The sequence below is a fragment of the Phoenix dactylifera genome, chromosome 16 (genome assembly GCF_051530095.1).
Source record: "Phoenix dactylifera cultivar Ajwa chromosome 16, Ajwa_hap1_PhDact_Kaust_v1.1, whole genome shotgun sequence".
Taxonomy (NCBI): Eukaryota; Viridiplantae; Streptophyta; class Magnoliopsida; order Arecales; family Arecaceae; genus Phoenix; species Phoenix dactylifera.
In genome coordinates, this window is record NC_143205.1 from 18,064,766 (window position 1) to 18,091,034 (window position 26,269).

At 37.5% G+C, this 26,269-nt stretch overlaps 2 protein-coding genes and 1 pseudogene across 5 annotated transcripts; 2 read left to right on the forward strand and 1 right to left on the reverse strand.

Annotated features, from left to right (window-relative positions):
• Positions 1–4,038: 4,038 nt before the first annotated feature.
• Positions 4,039–12,508, forward strand: LOC103701115 (uncharacterized). 3 transcript variants are annotated; one of them, XM_008783090.6, is made up of 17 exons: positions 4,039–4,672; positions 4,811–4,991; positions 5,089–5,167; positions 5,275–5,396; positions 6,261–6,311; positions 6,404–6,523; positions 6,603–6,722; positions 7,199–7,340; positions 7,431–7,601; positions 9,083–9,238; positions 9,907–10,013; positions 10,382–10,472; positions 10,621–10,762; positions 10,861–11,020; positions 11,244–11,360; positions 11,994–12,120; positions 12,206–12,508. In XM_008783090.6, exons 2-17 carry the CDS (start codon positions 4,969–4,971, stop codon positions 12,443–12,445), a joined length of 1,968 nt encoding a protein of 655 aa, XP_008781312.4. In that variant the 5' UTR covers positions 4,039–4,672; positions 4,811–4,968; the 3' UTR covers positions 12,446–12,508. The 3 variants fall into 3 exon arrangements, with proteins under 3 accessions (XP_008781312.4, XP_088568687.2, XP_088568686.2); XM_088712561.2 differs by having other exon boundaries at positions 7,431–7,580; XM_088712560.2 differs by having other exon boundaries at positions 4,058–4,672; positions 4,804–4,991.
• Positions 12,509–14,788: 2,280 nt separating this feature from the next.
• On the forward strand, positions 14,789–22,118 carry LOC103701117 (catalase isozyme 1-like; annotated as a pseudogene). Its single transcript, XR_015973966.2, has 10 exons — positions 14,789–14,916; positions 15,124–15,231; positions 15,528–15,615; positions 17,499–17,774; positions 18,526–19,303; positions 19,462–19,508; positions 20,753–20,795; positions 21,290–21,357; positions 21,437–21,530; positions 21,725–22,118. The product of XR_015973966.2 is annotated as a catalase isozyme 1-like (transcript).
• Positions 22,119–22,542: 424 nt separating this feature from the next.
• Positions 22,543–23,493, reverse strand: LOC103701118 (dirigent protein 7-like). The gene has a single exon (XM_008783092.6). It carries the CDS (start codon positions 23,260–23,262, stop codon positions 22,708–22,710), a length of 555 nt encoding a protein of 184 aa, XP_008781314.2. The 5' UTR covers positions 23,263–23,493; the 3' UTR covers positions 22,543–22,707.
• Positions 23,494–26,269: the final 2,776 nt, after the last annotated feature.

Consider the following 26,269-nt stretch of genomic DNA (forward strand, 5'->3'; position numbering starts at 1 on the left):
TATGCTCAAAATACAAGTTGTGTTGGTCTAGTCCAAGTCGATGTAGATAGATTAGTAATTTTATCCTCATTAAAAATAATTTCACCCTTGAAATTAACTTACTAGAAGTTTCAAAAACTTGAGCTCATCTTTGAGCTCCCAAGTAGCCTTCCTTTTGGTGTGATTATTTCATTGAACTTTTACATAATGAATGATTCCGTTTGTCAAAGATTTGATCCTTCCTATCCACATTCCATATTGGGTGCTGCTCGTAGGTCGCATTCTCATGAAGTTGTAGCAACTCATATTCTAATACATGGCTAGGGTTCAGCGCATGCTTCCCTAATGTTAACACATTAAACACATTGTGCACACTTGATAGAGCTGGTAGTAATATAAATCGATCATTCCTCTTTTTCACACCATCCCAATAAATAGAAGACTTGCACTTCCTAGTGGATAATGTCTCAAAAAGAACCCTCCGAATACTTGCTTCATAACTATTGTTGCAAGAAAACTCTATTTGTGACTAAGGACTTCCCCATGCATCTCCTAAGTCCAAGACATAGACCCTCAGCCTGTCTTCTAAGATTCAGATGGCTTAATAAACACTGGTAGATATACCGAGCAATATTTGTTTTCACGCTATTCCATAGAAAAATATCCCTCCAATGTAGGTACATCTTAGGGCCTCCTAGATACAATGTGCTCCCATTTTGGGCTGATTGCGGTATTTGTGATTGAATTTGAATATAGTTAGACCTATATACTAGTGAGGACACCAAGGCTTAAAGAGTAGAGTATGTTAAGACCCATGTATAGCTCGTATTTAATTCCACATCGGCTATATACCAGATAGATTTTGGATAATTACACAAGGCCAAGGAATTCAATTATACCTTATAGACAACCTTTTTAGGTAAGATCTTATGTGTTTCTAAATTGGGTTAACTACGAGCTAATTATAGTATTTGTGATTAAATTTGTAGTACTTGTGATTGGATTTGTAGTACTTGTGATTGAATTTACATGGACTTGGATCCTTAACTTAGTGATGAGCTTGGACTTATATGAGGAGAGTTTGTAAGGACCAATGCAGGCATATATTTAGTCCTATTCGACCATGCATTGGGTAGATCTTAGGTACATATTCGCAACCAAAAAAACCAAATAACATCTTTTGGTTAGCCTTTTTGAATGAAGTCTTAGGTCGCTACAGGTTTGTTGGTCAAGTTTTCAAGGTCCTTTGTGGCCTATATTATGCTTGAAATACAGTTGTCAAGGGCTGAGTAAGTGTTCAAAAGTACTCAACAAAATCCAACAAGAATTTGTTGTCCCACTTGTACTGAAGGAGCATTACGATAGGATTATTACCTCATAAGCTGACCTATTGAAGCTGATCTCTTGGGAATCACTAACCTATTGATATCTTCTACTACTACTCTTGCTTTTAATTCGAATTTTCCAAAGCTCAGTAGTAAAGGTTAATTTTGATGGGCCCCTCCAAGAGAATTTTTCTTGGTGGGTTGTGGCTGTCAATAGAGGTGAGAATGGGAGTATATTGGTTGGAGGATTGAGACATCTTCACTCTATTAGACTGGTAGATGCAGAGCTACATGGTGCTTGAGATGAAGTCCGGTTTGCAAGGATCAATCTTCGTGCTTCAAAGATTTGGATTGAAGGGCACTCTAGAGTGGTATAGAGGCTATCAACAAAGCTCTTACCATGCACACCCACATCTACATGCAATCCAACCTTGAACCCTTGTTGTTTATGCTATGTGCTTGCGTATGCAAGGAAGTCAATTAATTGGCAGGCTGAATTTTCAAAGAAGGGGTTCAAGCCACATGATCTATTACATGGACGGATCTCTATCCTCCAGCTCTTGTTAAGAATGTGAGAGTTGATTTGAGTTCTCGTTTATTCAGTAGGATTCTTAATGTTTAGCCTTGTGATGCACTACAAAGAAAAAAAAAACTATTTCATTCATTTATAGTGTATCTTTTGTAGCTTCTTTTCTGGTTATTTTTATATTTTATTTCATTGAGTAGCATAGCAAATGAATGGTAAATCTAAAATAAACTACATAAACTGCAAGTAGGAAAAAAAAATTGATTAGTTTTTTTTTGTTTTCTGAACAATATAGTGTTACTTGCAAAGTGTCCCACTTGCAAAAGATCCAATGGGATGCCGATACTTATCTTGGTGATGATACCTATCTTCTTATAAGTCATAGATTCTGGATTTGAATTTTAAGTGGCGTCTGCCCAAGGATTCAGCCTATTTAATTTTTACGTAAGTGAGAATTCTCTTCAAGTGAAAATTCTGAATTTGAGTTTCAAACTAGTTCAAGTTATTAATATAGAGTGAGACTCTTGGGATGGGACACGCATCTAATTATTTTTTAATTTTATTTTTTTACTCTAAAATCAAAAACAGTAGGACAATATCCAAGATGTGTTTGAGATTGAGCAATTAATGAACTCCCATGCCTACCAACTCCGAGGCGTGCTTTTTCTCTGTCACATCAATTCCTCCAATTTAACCCACGTACGAACAACATGGTGGAGGTACCTAATTCTTGCCGCACCTTTTTTTTTTTTTAATAAAAAGTTTCCAACCACCATCCTTCTTTCGATTTTGTAAATAATAAAATAAATATAAGTAAGATTTTTTTTTGTGTCTTTTATGGATTACTGCTCTACATGAGATTACCCTTCGGCGGCCGAAAGCAGAGGATATTCCCTAGAAAGGCCATAGAACCTCTTCTAAATACTGAGCAGCGAAAAAAACAATTATCCTATTCACCTTCCAATATATATATATATATATATATATATATATATATATATATATATATATATATATATATATATATATATATATATAAACTGAAATGCTCTATACTGCTACATTAGCCAAAAATGGTCATCCCCATCAGACAATATATTGTTTGGATAGTGCAAAACTGTAACTTAAGATAGATGGCTGTAGCTAGACCGAGCTCCGACGTGAAACAGTTCATTGGACGAAGTGTATTGGTTTAAAATCTTTTGATTCATAAGTCAGAAAAATACTAACAGAGAAAGCTTTCAGCGGTTTTAGCGGCAGCAGTCACAATTAAATTCTTATTCGCGGCAGCAGTCACAATTGAATTCTTATTAAAAATTTTTGTTTCTCTTTGCCTTTTTTATTTTCTTTTGTTTTAATTTTTTCCGTTGGTCTTCGATATTAGGTGCCTTGTTTCCTTTAATCTCACCATTTTTTTTCTGTCACCATCGGTTGGCGGCTTTTTATACATCAGATAATGACTTTTCAATTTCATAATCATTTCCCAAGCAACAGCAAAGATGATTAATAACTCTAATTTAGCATCATAATTTAAGTATTCTCTAAACCACTTAAATTAGTTTGAAGTTCCAAAACATAAATAATATTTCTATTTTTAGCATTTGTTTGGAGAACACTCTGCTTAGTATTTTACAAGGTTCTAAGGGATACTGCCTTTGATACAATATTCTACACATATTTAAATCAATTAAACATTATTATATTAAAAAAATATTTTTTCTAAGATAATCATAACCATTCAGACTTCCTCATACGAGATCTGCCTACTTTGCCCCTGCCATTACATCTCCCTCGCACATTTCATTGGACCATGCATGGATTTCCAGGATATAAAAAATATTATTTCTTGATAATAAACTGTTTCATATTCATTTAAAATAATTAAAAATATAAAAATATGAGAATAAATAAGAATATATTAGTTAAACTTATTTTAAATAATTTTATTAATAAAATATCCGACCCGTTCGATGTGAACGTGGGCCAACCACAACCACTATTTTGGTGGGTAGGATGGTCAAACCAAAAGCCATCCCCACGGGTCTCTTTCACAAATCCCCCGTCCAATCCCCCGAACTTTGTACGCCCGGTTCGAAGATCCAATTCTTCATACATCCAATTTCTTCTCGCAGCGCAATTACAATTTCACCCTCATAAAACCCACCTGAACCCGGGCTTTAACCAGGTGAACCGTTCAGGTGCAACTTTACTCGTTCCCAGTTAAAATGATCGTCACTTCCAAGTTCCAAGAGGATCTCCAATCCCCATTGAAGTCATCATACTCCCCGATGTGGCGTTGCACCAGTCATCACCGCCGTCCAGTCTCCATCAGACGTCGCCGCTCCCTTGTAAGCACCCATTCTATGGCCTTCTCCAACCTTTCCCCATTTTGGAACATTACCTCTGACCAGAGAGATTGCCGGGGGAGGAAAGCCTGGCGAGATGGCGAGGCGGAGGAGCTGGCGATGAAGGCGGTGGTGGAGGAGAGCAGCCACCAGCTTCGGCGGCGGAAGGCGGAAGAGGAGGACGGCGGAGGCGGTGTCGATAGAGAGCGGTTCGACGGGAAGCGGGTGCCGACGTGGCGGGAGCAGCTGACGGTGCGCGACTTCGCGGTGAGCGGACTCCTCGGGGCGATGATATGCATCATCGTCATGAAGCTTAATCTCACCACTGGTACCATCCCCTCCCTCAACGTCTCCGCCGGCTTGTTAGGGTTCTTCTTCGCGTGAAGACGTGGGCCAAGGTTCTGGAGCTGGCCTGTATTCTTAAGCAACAGCTCACCGCCGGGAGAATACGGTCATCCAGTCCTGCGTCGTCGCCACCTCTGTCGTCTCCTCCAGCGGTAACCTTACTCATTTACCCCGTTTTTAGATTTTTCTAATGATGCGGCCATTTAGGATTTTTGCATAGAAGCCCCTGTCCTATTCGATAATTGCATATGGATCCCTGCTTTCTGATCGCCCTATTCGTAAGGCTGCAGGAAATATAAAAGGAAAAAAATCCGGATGCTTTGTTTCCAAAACAACCGTCTTGGCTTTAAAGATATGGATGCTTAGATTCCAAGCCAAGACATAATAAAACGCACTTGGAGCAAAGATCTGGATCCTGCTACAAAAGCCCAAGCTAATCTCCAACGCAATGGGACCTATCCAAAAGCTAAGGTGAGACGCATATGGATGATGCTACCTACGTCATGAAGTATATCTCTAGCATTATATAAGTGCAATTAAGCTTATGCTTGTTTTCATGCAATCGCAGGAAAGCGTTACGAGGTTGTTGTTCGTGTTCGCAAGCCATGTCGCCCATCGGTGTGAGGCTTGTTGTTCAAGATCGACATGTATGTGCTGACTCTTTGATTTGATTGTCATGCTGTTGAGTTATATATTGGATGTCTAGTTGTTTACCAATGGGTAAAAAAATGGTGCTGATGGAGAATGAATGCAGGTGATCATAGATAATGGCATTCTGCAGTTGACGCTGTCAAATCCTGATGGGATCGTAACGGGAGTTCGATATAATGGTGTTGATAATCTGCTGGAAGTTCTTAATAAAGAAGATAACAGGGGGTAGGTAGCATCATATTGGGATCATAGTTACAATAATCTCCAAGTAGTTTGGATTTATTCATAAAGTAGATGATTCTGAAATTTTGTATACTCTACAGCTCATGAATTTTGAGAATATATAGCATGACTTGTCAGATATAATATTGCATATTGATGCTATAAGCTTTTTTTTTTTCTTTTTCTTTTTGTTATTTGTGCCACAGGTGCATGTTGGTGTAATATGGAATGTCTTTTACCCCTTTTTTTTCTTTTTTAAAAAAAAGATATATGGTTTTATAAAACTGGGTGTTAGGTTGTTTTGATGCAGATCAGATATATACAATTTCAGAATGAAACTGAAAACTTCTTATTTTACTAGGAATTCAACATGATGATTTCTCCCTCCCAATCATCTTTTTTTTTTTTTATGTTTGAATTTTTCTCCTTTTAGCAGCGAAACACCTACTAAAGTTTTTGATTTAAAAAGAAATTAAAGAAAAAGGTGTAATGGTAATTAAAATAAAAAAAATTAAAATCCAGATACAGCCTTATGCATGAACTTATCGTATTAGTTGAACTGCTTCCATAAACTGATTACTTTGCCCAATCTTTTATGGACTTCTGATGTATTTTGAGCATTTTTATGAATGCCAAGTTTCTTTTCACTTACTGAACGGGCTTTTGAAAATGCTTGGAGCCCGAAAACTCAGCTGCTAACTTCTTGCAGTTTATCGGTCTGGTTCTTGAGTGGGGATAAGATTAGACCAAGTGTCACTTTTGTGAGACAATGTGGATGAACATAGGATAGATATAGATACTATTTTCTCTTGTAATGATACGACATTTTAAAGTTGTTGCTAAACCTTGTTTCCACTGAGCATTTAGGTATTGGGATCTTGTCTGGAATGATACTGGAACCTCTGGTATATTTGATGTGTGAGTGAATCTCTTCCTTTGCTTTTTTTCTTTACTACCTTTAACCTGAATATAAAATTTTATAATAGTTGATCCTATAAATTGCCTTACAGGATAAAAGGAACAGATTTTAGAATACTATGTCAGAATGAAGAGCAAGTAGAAGTTTCATTCACAAGATCATGGGCTCCGTCCCTCAAAGGCACACTTGTCCCCTTAAACATAGACAAAAGGTGCATCAAGTTCCAATCATCCATTCTCCTCTTGAAATTGGAAAGGTTATGAGATACTAATAGTTACAGAAGTTTGTAGGTTTGTGGTGCTCCGTGGCTGCTCAGGATTCTACACCTATGCAATCTATGAACACCTAGAAGGATGGCCTGACTTCGATATAGGGGAAACCCGGATTGCTTTCAAGCTTAGGAAAGACAAGTAAGTGGACTTCCACTACCCTCCATTAAAGTTTTACATAAATGAAGAATGTTTTAATAAGTTAATACGCAGTTATGTAGATAAGTCATCTGATCCTACCCAATGTGATTTTTAATCTTAGCTGCTTAAATGACCAGCCTAGTGCATGAGGCTCCCCCATTACGAGGTCTGGGGAGGGTTGAATATATGTAGCCTTAGCCTCCCATGGAAAAAAGGTTATTTTCATGTGTCAAACTTGTGACCTTCAGGTCACAGTGGAACAACCTTACCATTGCAGCAAGCTCATCCTCTTTTAATCTTAGTTGCTTATGTCCCAAAATATGGAAAAAATGGTCATTAACTTAGATTGCCTATAATGGCAATTGATTTTCATTTAACCATCTTAGAAAAAGTACTAAGTTTGCTCATTTACTCTCAGCTCATTTTACTTTATATTTCTATGCGAATATATTTATCCAATTTGTATGCAATTATAGGTTTCACTACATGGCAATATCAGACAATAGGCAGAGAATCATGCCCATGCCTGATGATCGCATGCCTGGAAGATGTCAGCAATTAGCATACCCTGAGGCTGTCCTCCTCATTAATCCAATTAATCCAGACCTCAAAGGAGAGGTAAGCTAAACATGTTAAGAAAACCCTAATTACATGCTTATTATTTCCATTTACATACACGGTACCTGATTTAAGAAAATGTCCATCTAGGTGGATGACAAGTATCAATACTCCTGTGAAGATCAAGACATCAAGGTCCATGGATGGATAAGTTTTGATCCTCCAATTGGCTTTTGGCAGATCACACCCAGTGATGAGTTCCGAGCAGGAGGGCCTGTTAAGCAGAATCTAACCTCTCATGTTGGTCCTACCACCCTTTCTGTAAGTATCATAATTTTTCTAATTTAGTCTTTTTCTAGCTTCTGCTTCTCTTTCATAATAGAAAGCTTTAGGCATAATGGTCCTGTCAAAAGACCGTATACATTATTGACAGGCCAAAAATCTTGTAATGTCAATATGTTATCATTGTTGGAATTTCTTCATATCATCTTCCTTTATATAGTCTTAATATGTCCTCATGACCTATACATAACTTCCTTTTTTTTTTCTTTCATGCGAAATACGGTGGGAATGCCACCATGAGGGATCAAACCAAAAACCTCTTCCTAATACATTGGTTGAGGAGAGAGGTGCAAACCGACGGACCCAAGTCCCATTGGCGTCATTTATAACTTCTTAAAGTACATTAGATTGTGACACTCCTCCTTAGTGAAGTAAATTATAATATAGATTACAGTATCCTTTTGTTTGCACACAACAAATGAGAAGACATGGAAAAATTAATGTGAACAGAGAAAGAATTCTACTGGTGTTTGTACGTTTGTGGCTATGTATCAAGAAGTGTTACATCACAACTGAGCTGACAATTTATGATCCTGCTACCTGCTTCAATTTACAAAGCATTCATATTATGCTTATGCATTTCATTAGCTTGAGATGCAGAAGTTCAATCTTCCTGTGGCTATTTGATGTTTTCTTTTCTTTTCCCCCTTTACTATCTTTAGGATACTTACTTCGATTACAAATGGAAAGGATACATTACAATTTTAGATTTAGATCCATGTGTCTGTTTACATGATTTTTTGTTTTCTAAAAGCTGTCCCTCACAAAAAAAAAAGGACGTAACCGCTTTTCAGCTGAAATTGTTGTAATAGATATTTGTTGATATTGTCTGGAAAGTTCTTGATCTAGAATTTTAGAGTTTGTGATATGCCTGAAATATCACCTCTTCTGTCTAAGAATTCATTTCATCATTTACTATTATAACCTTGTTGATTTAGTTTCTTTGTCTTCAATGTACTTAATCTATATGTGTGGGAATATAGCAAACTGGGCTATAGCATTGCAGTTGTATCCCTCCTTCAAATGGAGGGGGTTTCGTGGTTGAGTCTTGGAAAGTGTTTGCCCAAGGATTTCTTGCAGGTAATTCTCTGGTTGGATTCTCTCCCTACACACACACACACAATCACACACACACACACACACACCCCACCATCGTCAGATGAAAATACAATATCTTGTCAATTATATTTTTTGCTTCATAGTGTTACACCTGTTATTCCATAATCATGATTCTTATGTGATAGTTGATGACTTAATGCGTAATGCATAATGCATCTTGATGACATATATCTGTTTTGCACATCAATGGCTAGAATACTATATTTATATTAAATTCCATGGAAATTGTTATTGCTTAATAAATACTCTTCTGATACAATGACTTGCAAATTTTTTCCCTATGATTTAAACATCTTTATGAATATTTAATATCTATGCATTGTTTGTCTTGCTATATTCAGGTATTTGTCAGTGCTCACTATGCCGGGCAAGATGTTGTGCCTAAATTCAGGAATGGAGAATACTGGAAAAAAGTTTTTGGCCCTGTGTTTATTTACCTTAATTCCGCTTGGGATGAGAGCGATCCAAAAATGCTATGGGAGGATGCAAAAATTCAGGTTATTATGTAATCTTATTAGCATATTAAAAATGAAGAGCTGTCTTCGAGTGTTTCTGAATTGAGGTCACCCACTACTATCATATTAACTCTGAAGATGCTAACCAATTTGATAAGTCAATTGCTGGTTTTTCTTGCAAACAGGGCTGTGGCCTAGTGGTTACATCATGCATTTGTTTGGATTATGTTCCATTTTTGAACCTTGAGAGGTGTTTTCAAAATGTTTAAAATAGCTGAATCTTCCATCACTTTATGAAATAAATAGTGTCATTCCAATTTAACTCTTCCAAAAATGGTAATAACAAAAAAAGGATGGACTATCAATGAAAGGTATATGATGGATTCACAATTATATGTATAGACTGACTTTTGTTATTGAAACAAACCATTTTGCATGCCAGGAACTTTCTTTGAGAATTGATGTGCATGGTTTTCTTTGTTATTGCAAATTCTGAAATATTCATGCTAAGAATTCGATTTGTCTGCACAAAATTTGAATTTGACAACTGTTTTAAAATTCTTGTACTACTAAGGAATTAAATGAGCCTTTTTTTTTTAAGTAAATGCATGAATTCATTATGAATTTACGTATGGAAGGTCTTGGTGTCATTAATTGTAGATGCAACTGGATCATGCTTACACTTCCTTGCTTCTATTCTGTATATTCAGATGCAGAGCGAAGTAGAGAGTTGGCCTTATAACTTTCCAGTTTCAGAGGACTTCCAAAAGTGCTTGCAAAGAGGTTCTGTTAGTGGTAAATTACTAGTCCGAGATAGGTAGGTTTCATTCTCCACTTTCATATATTTGCTTAGAAGTTGATTAGCTGTTCTGGTTTGAGCTATATTAAAGAGCATATGAATATAAATCAAGTAAGTCCTGATTGTTATTTTTTTCTCATACATTTATATAGTTTAAATTATTCCTGTGTGGTGAAAAAAAAATCTTTGCAAAAAAGGATAGGCCACTATGGTAACTATATATTGGTTTACTTTCTATGTGTATAAAGGAAATATAAAGCCTCTTCTGAACATTTTTTATCATGGTTTGCAATTTGCATTACTCTCTAGGATAAGTGGCATAATAATGGGCTTACCAGTTGGTGTGAGATGATTTTCATATAATTAAGTTGGGATACTTTCCTCAGGTATATAGATGGTGACGACATATATGCAAATGATGCTTATGTTGGTTTGGCTTTACCAGGAGAAGCAGGATCATGGCAAAGAGAACTCAAGGTTGACCATGAAAGTTTGCATTCTTTTTTTTTAATTAGAAGATATGCATAATGTTTTTTTTTTTTTTTTTACTTTGTGTTTTAGCAAAACATGAGCCATAAAAGAACATCCTAGTATCTTATATTCTTATGTATTATGATTGTATCAGGGATACCAATTTTGGACCAGAGCAGATGCGAATGGGAGTTTCACAATTACAAATGTTCGAACTGGAGATTATAATCTTTATGCATGGGTTCCTGGCTTTATTGGGGATTACAAATATGATGCAACTATAACAATCACCTCAGGTCATTGTACAGTAACCATGCGCTTTGTTGTTTTAGTAATCATTTGATTATTTTTATCTGTTATGGAAATCTCATGATTTTTAAACTTCTGTAAACAGGAAATAATATTGATTTGGGTGACCTTGTTTTTGAACCCCCAAGAGATGGTGTCACCTTATGGGAAATAGGCATCCCTGACCGTTCTGCTGCTGAATTCTATATTCCAGATCCAAATCCTAACTATGTGAACAGACTCTACATCAGTGATCCAGCTGATGGGTATAAACGTTATCTATTCAAAAGTACTGTAGTTCCATTTTCAGAGATCAGCATTGGCATAGGAAGGGCAATATTTTTCGCTTTGACTCTACCCGATACGATTATTCTCAAAAAAGACTGCACTTGATATCATCATGTCCTATTTTAGTGTTGTACACCTGTCGTATTCTTAATTGGTACTTCATTTTAGTATTAAACAGAATCTCCTGCATTGTTTTTACAGATTTAGGCAATATGGCCTATGGGAGAGATATGCAGATTTATATCCAGACAGTGATCTTGTCTATACAGTTGGTGACAGCGACTATAAGAAAGATTGGTTCTTTGCTCAGGTTACCAGGTAAAGTTTCCTCAACATTAATTTGTGCTATTTTCAGCCTCTCTCTCTCTGATTCAGTTTAACAATTTTGAACAAACTTTCAGGTTCAGTGGTGCTGATTACATCTTTTTCTACTCCCTAATTTCTTCATTTGGCTTGTTTGATCTTAATTACTAAAGCTGGTTCTTTATACTCTTCTTCCTTGTAACTACTTTTATGGTTGCAATAGACTTCAAATTTGTAAATACTTGCCGATTTTAAATTTCAAGCTTTAGAAGGGTGTTGATTTTGATTCCACGTTTAGTATTTTCATGGTTAATCATTTGTGACTAACGATGTGTGGACAAGCAAAGTTGGAACAAAACCTTCTTCTGACATCTTTGGACAATTTTATTATAGATTTATTTGTTTTGGTGTTTGACATGTTGCCTTCACGTATTTATAAATGCATATAAAAATATCACAACATTAGCACCAAGTTGGACAAGTTCTAAAATTCTTTTGACCCTTTATCATTGGTCTTCCTCATGTCTGCTTCTATAAAGTTCGAAGTAACTATGAATTTGACTCATTATCAAGTGATAAGCTCTTTTCAATGTACATCTTTACACCAACATTGAATGAAATTGATTTGTAATTACTCTTACCTTTCAGGAAGACTGATCAGAACTCGTATCAGCCAACCACATGGCAGATTAAGTTTCATCTTGACAGTGTTGATCAATCTGGAAGTTACAAGCTTCGAGTGGCACTTGCATCTGTTACACTTTCTGAACTACAAGTATACTCATAAAGCTTTCTTTCTCAAATTTTCGACATGATAATTATATTGTGATGAACTAACTTAATCTCTATCTTTTTCTTAGGTTCGTTTCAACGACTCAAAAGCAAATCCAGCTCACTTTGCAACAGGGCTGATTGGTAGGGACAATGCAATTGCGAGACATGGAATCCATGGATTATATTGGTTGTATAATATCGATGTACGAAGTACTTGGCTTGTTCAAGGTGATAACACCATATTTCTCACACAGCCTAGGAGCCAGGGTCCTTTCCAGGGAATTATGTACGACTACATCCGCATGGAAGGACCTTCGGACTCTTAAATAGAAAGAACTGATCTTCTTATTTGTAGCATCGGACAATTTCTAATATAGTATTCATGTTATGAAGGATCGTGAAATCCGACTACCGCACCAGAAATATCACTTCTTCTCAGCCATCATTTAGCAATCAATATAAAATTCTATAATGATATCAAATTGTTTAATGGAGCTGGAACAGATGTGGCTTAATCAAAAACTTCCACGAACATTTTGAAGTTGAATCTCTGTGTCCTTCTCATGTCCAGCTTCCATAGCTGGATTTGTTTCTGCTTAAAGTCCAAGCATAGCATTTGCATTAACCTTGAACAGGAACATTTTATGCTAATTACCTGAGTTAAGTTTTTTTCTCTCTCTGTTTTCCTGTTTCTTTTTTTGAGGTGGACAACAGGTGCCAAGCCACCTAATACCTGAGCTGTATCTTCAATTACGAGGTACTCCAATTAAGAGACTGTTATCTTTATCTTCACTCAAATGGGACGATAGCTTTCCATCCACCACCCGCATATGTATGTATATGTATATCTATATATGTATCCATACATATGTACATATATGTATGTATATATGTATCTATACATACATTGATATATGAGATGTACTTCCAACTATGTCTGCAAAACATCTAGAAGAAACGGACTAGATTTGATCAAATCTTTTTCGAAAATTAGATCAGAAGCACATATCTAGCCTTCAATCCGCAGAAATGAGCCAAACCTGACCTATGATGGCATCCAACCCAACATAAGAATCAAGAAATTTAAACCCATAATAGCAGCTCTAGCTTGTTGCTCATCATAAACGCTTTTCTCCTTGCCATGTCGTAAGCGTTACTTTCCATCGATCAACCTGAGAAATTTCTCTACATCCTATAGAAAGGAGGGTATTTTGTTCATGGATGTCCCTATCTGTCATTGTTGCTTTAGATTTGGTTTCGAGGCGGCTGCCGGCTTGAGTCAATGCATGCAACGAGCCGTTTCTCAAAATACAGAATGAACTCTTGGCCTTGGCTGCGAGAGGGGCTATGATGAAAGGACACCGTCCGGAAACAATGGACAGAGAAAAACAAATAGGATACTAACAAAGAGAAATCTGTGGGCTGGGGGGACTTGTTTCCTTTGCAGTTGGCATAGCATAAAGATCACTGTGGCATATTTGGTTGTTGCTGTATATGATAATTGTGAAGAATTCTATTATAAATGATAGCAACCAATGGTGGCCTTTTATTTGGAAATTGGAAGAGGGTGCCTACAAATTATTTACCCAACCTTGTACCAGGTGACATGCTGATGTACAAATTATTGCTATGTTGCTCCACTAGTCAAATTTGTTGGGCTATATTTTCTGCAGATATAGGAATTTGTGGGATGTTGGTCGAGTTTTATAGGTAACTTGTGGCCCATATTGTGTGGGAAAGTCGAGTGATGGGCAAGAGTTCGGAAAGGGAGCATTATGATAGCACTATTACCTCACAAGCTTACCTATTGAAGATGATCTCTTGGGGAATCAGTAACCTGTTGATCTCTTTATCTACTTCTTTTTCATTCGAATCCTCCTAATGGCTCTGTAGTAATGCTTCTGTGGAGGGTTGTGGCTTTGTCATTGGAGCCGAGACACATCTCCAATGAAAGAAAGATTTATAGTTTTGAGACATATCTCCTAAGCACTCGTGACATCACTTATAAATTTAACCAAGTGCCTTCATAATTAGATCAGGGTTACATCTTTCGCACGAAAAAAAGATTCATCTTTTTTCATGTGAATTCAACATTGGATCATCTTCTATATAGATCTCAAAGCACTCTAAATTCTATCATCCATTTATCTGCATATATTTCAAAACAACTAATGGATGATTCAGCATGCATCTATCTGTATATACTTCAAAGCAACCAATAAATGATTCTGCAGGTTGAAGAAAAATGAGTCCTTTTCTGCAAAAAATACAGCCCCAACCCTTCATAATTTGGCAAATTTTCACACCATTAATAACCATTATCTCAATTTATGAGGCAGGAAATCCTGTCCATCCCTTTCTTAATAAATACAGTTTTTATATTTTTGTATGGCTAAAATGAAAAATTACATAAACAAAAAAAAAAAGAGGGCATATGTGTGAAATATAAAAAGAAACATGGTTTTGATAAAGATATGATTAAATTCATTTATCTGTCCTCATTACAGGATAATCCTTGCCATTTTTAAATAATTCCCGTGTGGTCGTAGACACTGGACGGGGCCAACGCGCAACGGAGCGAATAAATCGCTATGTGCAACGCCCGTGAAAATCCGCCACGTATACTCACGGTGGGGCCCAGACCGCATAGCGAGCCGCACCTCGTTTCTCGTAAACAAAAGAGCCCCTCCCACGTCCTCTCGAGCGCGCAACTCGCGAGCCCTCCTCGTCCTTATCCCAGCCCAGATCGAGAAAGAGAGTCCAGCTTCGCGCTTCTCTTCACATGGATCCCTACGAGGTATCATCTTTTCCCCAACAATCCAAGATTTTCGATTTCTCGATAGGATTCTTGATGTTCTCGCTTTTTTTTTTCCCCTTGACTTAATCACTGGTTTGATTTTTTCGCCCTCAAAGATCGTTTCTTTTTCATCTCTTTTTGTCATGATCTTTTGATGGGTTGAGGTTTTGATTCGATCTTCCTGTTTACGGGTTGCAATCGCATTAGGTACGTTCTCTCGAGCGCGCAACGCGCGAGCCCTCCTCGTTCTTATCCCATCCCAGATCGAGAAAGAGAGTCCAGCTTCGCGCTTCTCTTCCCATGGATCCCTGCGAGGTATCATCTTTTCCCCAACAATTCAAGATTTTCTATTTCTCGATAAGATTCTTGATGTTCTCGAATTTTTTTTCCCCCTTGACTTAATCACTGGTTTGATTTTTTCGCCCTCAAAGATCGTTTCTTTTTCATCTCTTTTTGTCATGATCTTTTGATGGGTTGAGGTTTTGATTCGATCTTTCTGTTTACGGGTTGCAATCGCATTAGGTTCGATTGTTACCGAGCGGCGATTCTTTGCTGAGCTAATGCGACTCACCATTATATACTTCTCTAATTTGGGTTTGTATTTGATGCAGCACCGCCCTTCGAGTACCCACAACGCCCCCTTTTTGACCACCAACTCCGTTTGGAACAACAATTCCTCACTTACGGTCGGATCGCGAGGTAACATTTGATCTGTCTTTGATTCACGAGGTTTTCTTGTAATCTTTGCTTCATGATTTCTAATGGATGTGAAATCGCTCGGTTCTATTATCAATTGATTCTTATATATTTTTTGTATTGCATGAATCAATGAGTTAGCGGTGTGAATCGTTTTGTTTATTGGGTTGTTTTTTTTTGTGATATCTTTAAGCAGTAAGCTATTTGCGGTTATTTTGTGACAATTTTGCTTTTGGTATGAAGATTGGGCTAGCTATTGTGTTAATGATGCATGGCTTGTCTTTTGGATATTTTTAGGTGTTTGCATTGGAGAGGCTGTCGAGGGACTTGGGGAAATGACAGATTTTAGGTCCTTTCTTTGTCAGTGCTTTGTTGTGAGAGTATGGTTTTGAAAGTTTTAGGTGGCCCCGAGCACTATATAGTCCAAACCACTGTATGTGGGTTCAAAATTTCTTCTTCCTTGCTTTAGTGTATGATAATTGTCATTTATTAAAAAAATATATCAGGATCGGCGGAACCGTCCCGAACCGGATGGTTCCGGTCGTATCGAGCTATCTTGGCAGTAGATCAAAACGGTTCCGACAATAAAAACGAAATCGGTTCCCGGTGGGGAGAAGGAGAAAGAAAAAAAGGAAAAGAGAGAGCGAGCGGAGAAGGAAGGGTGAGGAAGAGAGAGGGAGGCCGGCAGAGGGCCGACAGAGGGCCAGCGCACCTGGCCTCCGTTGGCCCTCCGTCGGCTTCTGTCACCCTCCTCTCTCTCCTTTCCTCTCTCTGCCTTCTCTCTCTCTTTTTCTCTCTCCTGTTCGCCCTCTCTCCCGCCTCTTCTATTATATTGGTACAGGCCGGGCACGACACGATGCGGGCCTGTACCGACCCGTGCCGTCGGGTAACCTATCTGGTGCCTGGTACCGGCACAGCTGACTGTGAAATAGATCCTTCTCAAAGTCGGAAAATTCAAGAAATTGATTGGTTATCAGCATCAGAAGCAACTGCTTTTAAGGTAAGCTTCCCTGTTATTCTAGGCTTTATAGTACAGTTTGATACTGGGATATTTTTTGCAGCGAAGGTAGTATCTTCAGGTATTAAGGCAAAGTTATAATATTCCAGAAGTCTTGCACCTTATGAGTAAGACCCTGCGCTTAGCACGTATCTTACTGGTAAAAAGGAAAGAATACATCCAGGAAACACATCAACATGGGGCAGGACCTTAGCCGGGTACCAGAGCGGAGGGTACCAATCTGCAGATAGGAAATAGATGGGTTTTGAAAGTGACCAGAGTTATTTGGAGCGGTTTTTTTCTTTTTTTTGATGAAAGGATGTTAGGCCCATTAGAAATTCATGCTTGTAATGTTTTATGGACTATTGCATTGATTGTTGCAAACACCTATACCAAAATTTAAGAGAATCATATTGAGATCTTTACACAAGAAAATAAACTGATTGTTAGTTGAGCTATAGATTCACTGATTGGTACAAGGATACAGATAGCACAGCAGCAGAGGCATCAGAAAGATTGGATAATAAATTGCCTGTATCTGAGTTGATATCTTAGATTCCTGGTATGCAGAATGATGATTGAGAGATTACCGATGCAGCTGATGCACGTTCAATAACAGAAACTAAAGTAACTATAAATTTATGGTGTTGATAGTTCTTTATCTTTCTTCATGGAGAGAATATATAGAATGGTTATTCCTGTAACCGGAACCATAACCATCGGCCTTATCTCAACTATTTAATTTGGCTTAATGGATTCTCATTTTCTAAGACTGGTTATTCCTGATTTGAAAATTCTGGATCTGCTTTATCAAAATAAGGTATAAACCTAATATGCCTATGATAGTGATCAAGAACACATAATTTTCTAATCCGTTTTCATTGGACAGGGCGTATTCTTCTTGAGGATTATCATGTTATAAAAGCTTGCTCAATTTGATAGGGAACGCATCCCTGAGTGGGTTGTGCATGCTAGGGGAGCTAGTGCCAAGGGCTTCTTTGAGGTCACTCATGATCTTTCTCACGTCACCTGTGCTGATTTCCTTCGGGCCCCAGGGGTTCAGACCCCCATCATTGTTCGCTTCTCAACCGTTATTCATGAGTGTGGAAGCCCTGAAACCTTGAGAGACCCACGTGGTTTTGCTGTCAAGTTCTACACTAGAGAGGTAAGTGGCTGTTCTACTCATTTGCAGGTTGTGGTTTATCCTTCTGAGTTGTAATTTTGTTGTGGAATGTTTTGTTTTGGTTCAGAGTTTCCTTCCCCTATTTGTTTTAATTTGTGAAAGGTATGATTGTTTTGTGTTTATTGTCGTCCTATTATCTTCCATGGTGCACTGTTATTTGTGCCATTAATATGCTGTGGAATTATATTTTCATTTCAGTAGTGTACAATTTCTATACGATCTTGGAGTGGGTTACTGGTTCTGTATTATTTCATTTCTCTTCCATTTGTTTGGTTAGTTAATGACATGTAGGATATTGTTACCTGTGCGAGGATAAAACTTGGAATATGCAAGCATTCTTAAGTAGCAGCAATGTTATTCAAGGTGACTAGCTGATCAATACCTTCTGGTAAAATAAATATACTTACCATGATTCGAGATTTATTGAAGAACCCATCATATAAGTTTGTGCTCTGTTTGCTACTTAGTTCTGAACTTGGTCTTATACTGGTGAAAATGCCACCTCGTGTTCATGAAAAGCTATCTTCGTGAATTTTTTGTATGTGTATGTGAATATAACAATGGAGTGAAGGTACGAGATTCTGTTTATTGTACTGAATTCAGTGTTGTAAATTCAACTTATACTTCTATCAAGCTATCTACATGAATGATCAAAAAGTCAATAAAATAATTGTTTTTTCACATGATCAAATTCACTATTATGACTGTTGTCATATTTTTTTATTGGCTTCAGGGTAATTTCGATCTTGTTGGAAATAATTTCCCAGTGTTTTTCATTTGTGATGGAATAAAATTTCCCGATATGGTTCATTCTCTCAAACCGAACCCAAAGTCCCACATACAGGAGAACTAGAGGATCTTAGATTTCTTCTCGCACCACCCAGAGAGTTTGCACATGCTTTCCTTTCTTTTTGATGATGCTGGTATTCCGCTAGACTACAGGCACATGGAAGGTTTTGGTGTGAACACTTATACTCTTATCAGTAAGGATGGAAAAGCTCATTATGTCAAGTTCCACTGGAAACCAACATGTGGGGTGAAGTGCTTGTTGGATGATGGGGCTGCCTGTTGGGGGTAGTAACCACAGCCATGCCACCAAGGATCTGTATGATTCTATCGCTGTTGGAAATTGTCCATAGTGGAAGCTTTTCATCCAGACCATTGATCCTGATTCCTGACCCTGAAGATGAATTTGATTTTGACCCACTTGATGTCACCAAGCTCTGTCCAGAAGACGTTCATCTCCAGCTTGTTGGGCGAATGGTCTTGAACAAAAATATTGATAACTTCTTTGCAGAAGATGAACAGCCCGCATTCTGTCCGGCAATTGTGGTGCCTGGAATCCATTACTCAGATGATAAAATAATCCAGACTAGAATTTTCTCCTATGCTGATACTTAGAGGCACCATCTGGGCCAAACTATTTGATGCTTCCAGTGAATGCCCCCAAATGTGCTTATCACAACAATCACCATGATGACTTTATGAACTTCATGCACAGGGATGAGGAGGTACTAAAATCACCTTTCTACTCTCTGTTTAGGTGATTCTTTTTTCTTCCTTTTTTTTGTTTTTGTTTTTGTTTGTTTATTTTTTTGGGCGGGAAAGAGGGGGGGGGGGGGGGGGGGGGCTGCGGTCAGAGCTCACTTTGTAATATGATGTTTTTCAGGTGAATTATTTCCCTTCAAGATACGATCCTGTTCAACATGCTGAGAGGTGTGGGAAAAATTAATGCGCACGCGGTGCCTCGGGCTGCGTGCTCGTCTGCCAGCGGGCGCTTGGGATTTACGTGGGCGCACACCAGCAGGCTGACGCATGCTGTTGGCGGCGTCCGCGGGCGCTAGCCAACCGCGTCCGTTGTCAGCGGACGCGTGCCTGCGTCCGCTGGCCGCAAAATTACCGCAAATCCGTCCGCAAAAAGACCGATATGTCCCTGCACTAAAATCCTATAAATACCTTCTATTTCATCCTATTCGGTACACGAAAAAATAAGAAAAAATACTGAAAAAACTCTGGAGAAAAGTTCTTCCTCCTCTTAGCCGCTTCTGATTTTTATTTTTGCAATTTTGTTCGGCAAAGTTTATTTTATTTTTTTTTGTTTCGCTGGATCTGCAAGTCCGATCATGTTCGATTTGGCTTCTTCCGAGACGTACCGAAGAAGAAGTTTAGGGTCGTCGTATCTCTGAGGAGGATTGTCAGGAGATCTGTATGTGGGGGCAAACACTTCTTTGGGACAGCATCTACACGCTTCGACCTGCCTTCAATCGGACTATTTCCTCCTACTTTTATTTTAAATTTACTATTAGTAGATCTGTAGGATTTTCAATTTTGTGATTTAAATTTATTAAATGAATAGATTTATTTTGTGCTAGAATAGATTTCTTTTGTACTATAATAGATTTATTTTGATGCCGAATAATATACATATATATATTATTCCTTTTAAGATTTTCTATTAATTGCAATTATTAGATTTATTTACTTATTTAGGTGATATCTTGCTAACAATCCAAAGAAGTGTTTGCCCCTATGTATGGGTCTCCTGGCAATTCTCCTCAGAGAAACGACGACCCTAAACTTCTTCTTCAGTACGTCTCGGAAGAAGCCAAATCGAACCTGACCAAAATTGCAAAAATAAAAATTAGAAGTGGCTAAGAGGAGGAAGAACTTTTCTACAGAATTTTTTTAGTATTTTTTCCTACTTTTTCATGTTCCGAGTAGGATGAAATAGGAGGTATTTATAGGATTTTAGTGTAGAGGCATATCGGTCTTTTTACGGACGCGTTCGTGTCTTTCGCGGATGCGTCCGCGGTAATTTTGCGGCCAGCGGATGCTGGCACGCGTCCGCTGATAGCGGACACGGTTGGCCAGCGCCCGCGGACGCTGGCGCGCGTGGCGCCCGCTGGCAGACGCGCATGCGGCCCAAGGCGCCGCGTGCGCATTAATTTTTTCCACAAGAGGTTTCTGATACCACCTCGTGTTCCTACAGGAAAATGTGAGAAGGTGAGTTCTCTGTGCCAAATCTACCTTTACCTAATGGTTTTGTGATTCATATTGCTTCTTTGCTCTGTATTTTTCATACAAGCTTTATGAATGTCTGGCCTAACTCTCTTTACACCAATCTACTTAAACTAAAGTTAAAACTGTTCTGCTGGAATCATCAACAACCATACGTGAGTAGTTGCTACAAGCTCAGGTTTCTCACTCACTACAAACTCAGGTTTCTCCAAGGACCAAGAAAACTTACTACACAGCATGTTTTAATCTCATCCAAATATTGTTATATTAGTCATCAAAAAAGTGGAATAATAATCCCATTTATTTCATGCCAAAACCCAATACTTTTGTGGGAACACTTCTGTAGGGGTTGACTAGAGGGAAAAGAATCTTATATGATGTCTCTTGTTTCAACTATTTAACCATAGATAGTATATTCCAATTTGCACTATCATGCTATGTCATTAGAGACCTATGATGTTTTCTTCTGGTGAATGTAGTGTATAATTGATAAAGAGAACAATTTCAATCAACCTGGAGAAAGATACGCGTCCTCTGATTCAGCCAGGTCTGTTCTCTAAATGTTTTCTTGATGTATGCATAACAAACTTCACTAAATTTTTCCCGTCTACCGTCTGATTTTTCAGGCAAGAACATTTTGTCCACCGGTGGGTTGAGGCATTGTCTGACCCCCGGGTCACTCATGAAATGTGCAGCATATGGATCTCGTACTGGTCTCAGGTTAGAATTCTTAATCTTTTCATGCATATGCTACACCTTTATACTAGATCATCACAGATTTGTTATCATTCTCTTGCTTGTGGAATTTTAGGAGTGGATGGGTAGGGAGATCTACCTACAAAGAACTTTTTGAAATCTATTTTATACAAGACTTTCTCTACATGCATTTATCTTGATTTTTCTATGGGTTGCAGTGTGACAAGCCTCTCGGTCAGAAGCTTGCAACTCGGCTCAATGTAAGGCCAGGCATGTAAATTGATGCATAGCGTTGAAGCAATGGGCTCCATGCGGTTGTTGCAGAGAGAGAGAGGAATATCCTTTGCATCTAAGGAGCAAATCATGGTCGTCTCAGAATTAGATGGAACACTTTAGTCTGGATACCAGGTGTGTTATGGATGTAATAATGTAATAAAATGCATATAGTATGCAGGCATATGACTTTAAACGATAAGCTTACCTTATGTAATTTGTATGATAACCAGTTGACTTTTCATTGTTTTCGGATGTCCTCTCCATTCTGATTTGGTTGCCTCTACTTCAGATGGAATGGGAAATAAAATGGGAAAAATCTTTGGTGATGCTTCGTTATCCTGTGCCTCTGGTTTGAAGCTTTTTGGCTAGCAATCTCCATCATCACTTTTCTTGCTTTTCTCGCATCCCTTCCCAATTTCCACCCAGTGGATTCGCTTTGCCTGCCATGATCTCTAAGTCTGCAAGTTGTTTGGTTTTATCCTTTTTCCATGCGTGGACCTCTACTGGCCAATCCAAGCTTGGATCTCAAGTTGGATGAGGAGCAACGACAAGCTTAGTTTGAGAGATCTTCATGGTTAGGAAAAGGATCTCAGCACAGATTAGCCCTTCTTTTTACAATGAAGTAAATTGTTGGCTCTAGCTGTGATTTTGTGATGGTACTTTTAGACTTCGACTTCCATTGCTTTTAACCAGATAATATTTGGCCTCTTTTTACAATTCAAGAGATGAGATGTGCCCAGAATATTACTAAATAGATTCATGAAAATAAGAAAAAACTGAGCTTCGAATCATATCATCATGACCACACAAACAGAGTTTTATTTTAACTACCTCAGCCCTCAAATCAACATTAGATGCATAACAAAATACGAGATAAGAACCATCTAGGGATGGTGTATTGATGCAGCTCAGGCAGCACTTGCAACTACTTCGGGCCGTTGGTGGCATATGGAGGCCAGTAGATATGGAACTCAATCTTGTACACAACAGTCAGGCCCTGCAAGTCCACCGGCGACGACCTCACATACCCCTGAACAAACATGAAATCCCCTGTGCCGCCGGCGATCGGGAGGTCAGCAGGCTTAGTATTATGCACAGATCCTAGGACGGAGACTGACCCTTGATAGCCATGGGTCTTTAGGGTGATCTTGGCAAGTGATATGCTGCGAAGGCCATCGAAGCTCGATGTTATGGAAGTCCCTTCTGCAACGCCCACTACTCTGGAGGAGTCATTCAAGGATGCTGTCATGTTGTCCCGGAAGACAAATATGGTGCCAAAGGGGGTGGTTGTTTGGCTGATGCCGGGGCCGGCCACGCCGTCCACAACGATGTAGCCAGTCTTGTTGACAGTTTCATGTTGGAAGAGAGAGAAGTGGAGGGACCTCAGATGTTGGTCATGGTTGTGGGAAGAAGCTAAGGCTTTGTGAGCAGCAAGAAGAGATAGCAGGAGGAACAGAGGGAAGTGCAGAGAGTTGGCCATGAAGTTGTTATAGATCCTTGTGAGCTCTGCTTGTAGTTGGGAGCTGGAGATGGATGGTTTGCCTCTGAACAAGGAACATATATATGTGTGTGATGGCTTTTGCCATTAGTGCAGGTTGGTGGTAGAAGAGAAGAAAGAGTCAAGTTCAACAAAAAAGAGAAGGAGAGTCGACAGTCTCGTTTCTTTCTTCCAAAAAGGGCGGCTAGAAGGTAAGCAGGTTAGACCACTCTACCGTGCCCTCCAGTTAATTTGATAGGTCTCTGCCGTGCTCTCCAGTTAATTTGACAGGGAACAGAGGCATGGTTCCATGAGGTTGATGGATCCACTTCCTATTAAGCTTATCGGAGTTATAATTAGACTAATTTTTAGCAAACGTGAAGACAGAGATGGCTATGATCTCATCTAATTCGAGCTTATTAGTTGATGAAAATACATTTTGATTTAAATATTGATGAATAAATTCTTTCATAACTTCGATTTATGCAGTTTTTTGTCTTGTCAATTTCCACTTGAAAGTACAAATTAAAATGGGGATTTATTTTTGAATTTTTTTTATGTATATCCTTCAAAATATATAAACTTATATGAATACTTTCGTAAAATTACTATTTTCATGTATACACTTATAAAATACTTATTTTGCATATATATCCTTTTTTATTTTTTATATACATGTACTTATACCATCTAACGGCATTAAAAAATAGATGATTTAAAATTAAAATGATTGAAATACCTTTATTGGTAGACATGCAAAAAAAAAAAAAAATTTATAGAGATATATGTGTAAATACAACTTTGTGAGGGTATTCATGCAATCACGCATATTTAGAAGGTATACACTTAAAAAAAAATTAATAACAAATGATCAAAATCCAGTAAAGATAGATCATTATTGAAAAAAGATAACAAAAAAGATTAAATTATATTATTATCAACTTTTATAGAATAAATCATGTTGCTTTTATGAAATTCTTGCCTAAAAAACAAACAATAATTCAACATTTCCAAATCACTAAAACATATTTTACTAATCTAAACATCTATAATTAATTTAAATTTGATATACTTTAATCTTTTAAAAATAATGAAGAATATGTAGATGTCATAAATTCAATAATGATAATTATATCAAAATCAAATAGAGAATAGCATTACCAAAATAATAACCTAATATTTTAACTTGATCGAGTCAAGATCTTAAAAAAAAAATGACAGTATAACTCGATCTTTTTTTGACTTGTCGATCAAACTGAATTATAACAAACTTGGCAAATTTCAGCCGAGTTTTGATTTTTTAATAGATTTTTTGAATGTATATCCTTCTAAATATGAGAAATTGCATGAATACTCTAATAAAGTTGCTATTTGCATGCATACCCTTATAATTTTTTTTATTTTTTTATTTTTTGTTTATCTTCCCATAAGAGTATTTCAGTCATTTTAATTTTAAGCCATTTATTTTTCAACGATGTTAAACGGTCCGGATACATATGTAAAAAAATGAAGAAGAAGAAGAATATACATGCAAGTAGTAATTTTATGAGGATTTTCATATAATTTTGTATATTTAGAAGGGTATACATGCAAATATATATATATATATATATATATATATATATATATATATATATATATATATATATATATATATATATATATATATATATATATATATATATATATATATATATATATATATATATATATATATATATATATATATTAAAAAGAGAACCTAGGTTCATGAAAGGGTGTTCAAGATGTTTGCGTTACAGTTGCAGATACGAGTGATTGATGCCATGTTTGACTGCTGTTTAGGAATTACTAGCTAAAAGCCTTTCTAGATTCAGATTCCAACTTATAGATTTGAACCATATATTCAGATTCTGGATTTCGATATGCTGCATCCAGATTATAATGTTTGAAAATTCCCTTTTTTCTTGGTCATACTTAGAAACTCTAGAAAGCTGGCCAAGATGGTGAACTTTGAGACTTTTTGACCGTCGGGCTAATCACCGAGAAAAATGTTTTACGTTCAAATTGGCAGGACTGTTCAAGGTGCTGGTAGTTGTGTTGGCCTTCTCCCTTTCACTATCTAGGGCTCTCATGATCTATCCTGGCTACGTTTGATATCAAATTGTGGTGGACCAACAAAGGCTTTGGGGTGGACTAACAAGGGCTTGGATTAGTCGTCTGAAACCAAAATGAATCAGATGGGCCATGTATGGCCGTATGAGTGTGTCCTATTAGTCACACCACTTCTATCTTCTCCTCTCTCTTTTTTTCAAAAAAAAAAAAAGGTTCCAGGTTTGCGTCTTGGATGCTGCACCATAGAATCTTAAATCTAATATTTATATATCAGATGGATCTGTTCTCTGTTCTGAAAATAAAATAGAAACAAAAAAAAAAAGTTTAGAGGTGCCATCTAAACACCAAAAAGATTTCCATTTGCCCATCTGTTCACCATAATCTCCCTCCACAAGTCAAATACTTTTCTCAGTTTCCGAATAAAATGAACTTCTGAAGGGATCAACAACGAACTGAGAATCCAAGTAGCTGGAAGTTATTGGAAGTGCGCTGAAGGGTGGCGACAGAAATATAAAACAGAGAGGTGGACCGTGAAGTTTATTTTTTAAAAGCAATGCCAGAGTTGAGCCCACTCAGATTCTTCTGTACAGGATCGTTCTTTAAGAAGATGTCGCACTCAAGTAGGTTTCTTAACCTTTCATCTTTTGTTTTTGTAATAGTTGAAACAGGGATTTAGATCAAACAAGTTCCTTTTGTTTCCTTTTCATTTTTTAATTATGCAGTGGCCAGCTTCTACCTGAATGATTAATTGCGCTATGATAATGACAATTGTGTTATGATAATAACATATGATAATGGCTTGTTACAGCTGTAAATGAAAAAACTACAACTAGATTTCTAGTTGCATGGATTTAGCATCTAACTTGTTGACCCAATTACCAGGCTGATTTCCACGACAAACAAATCTAGCTCTTCA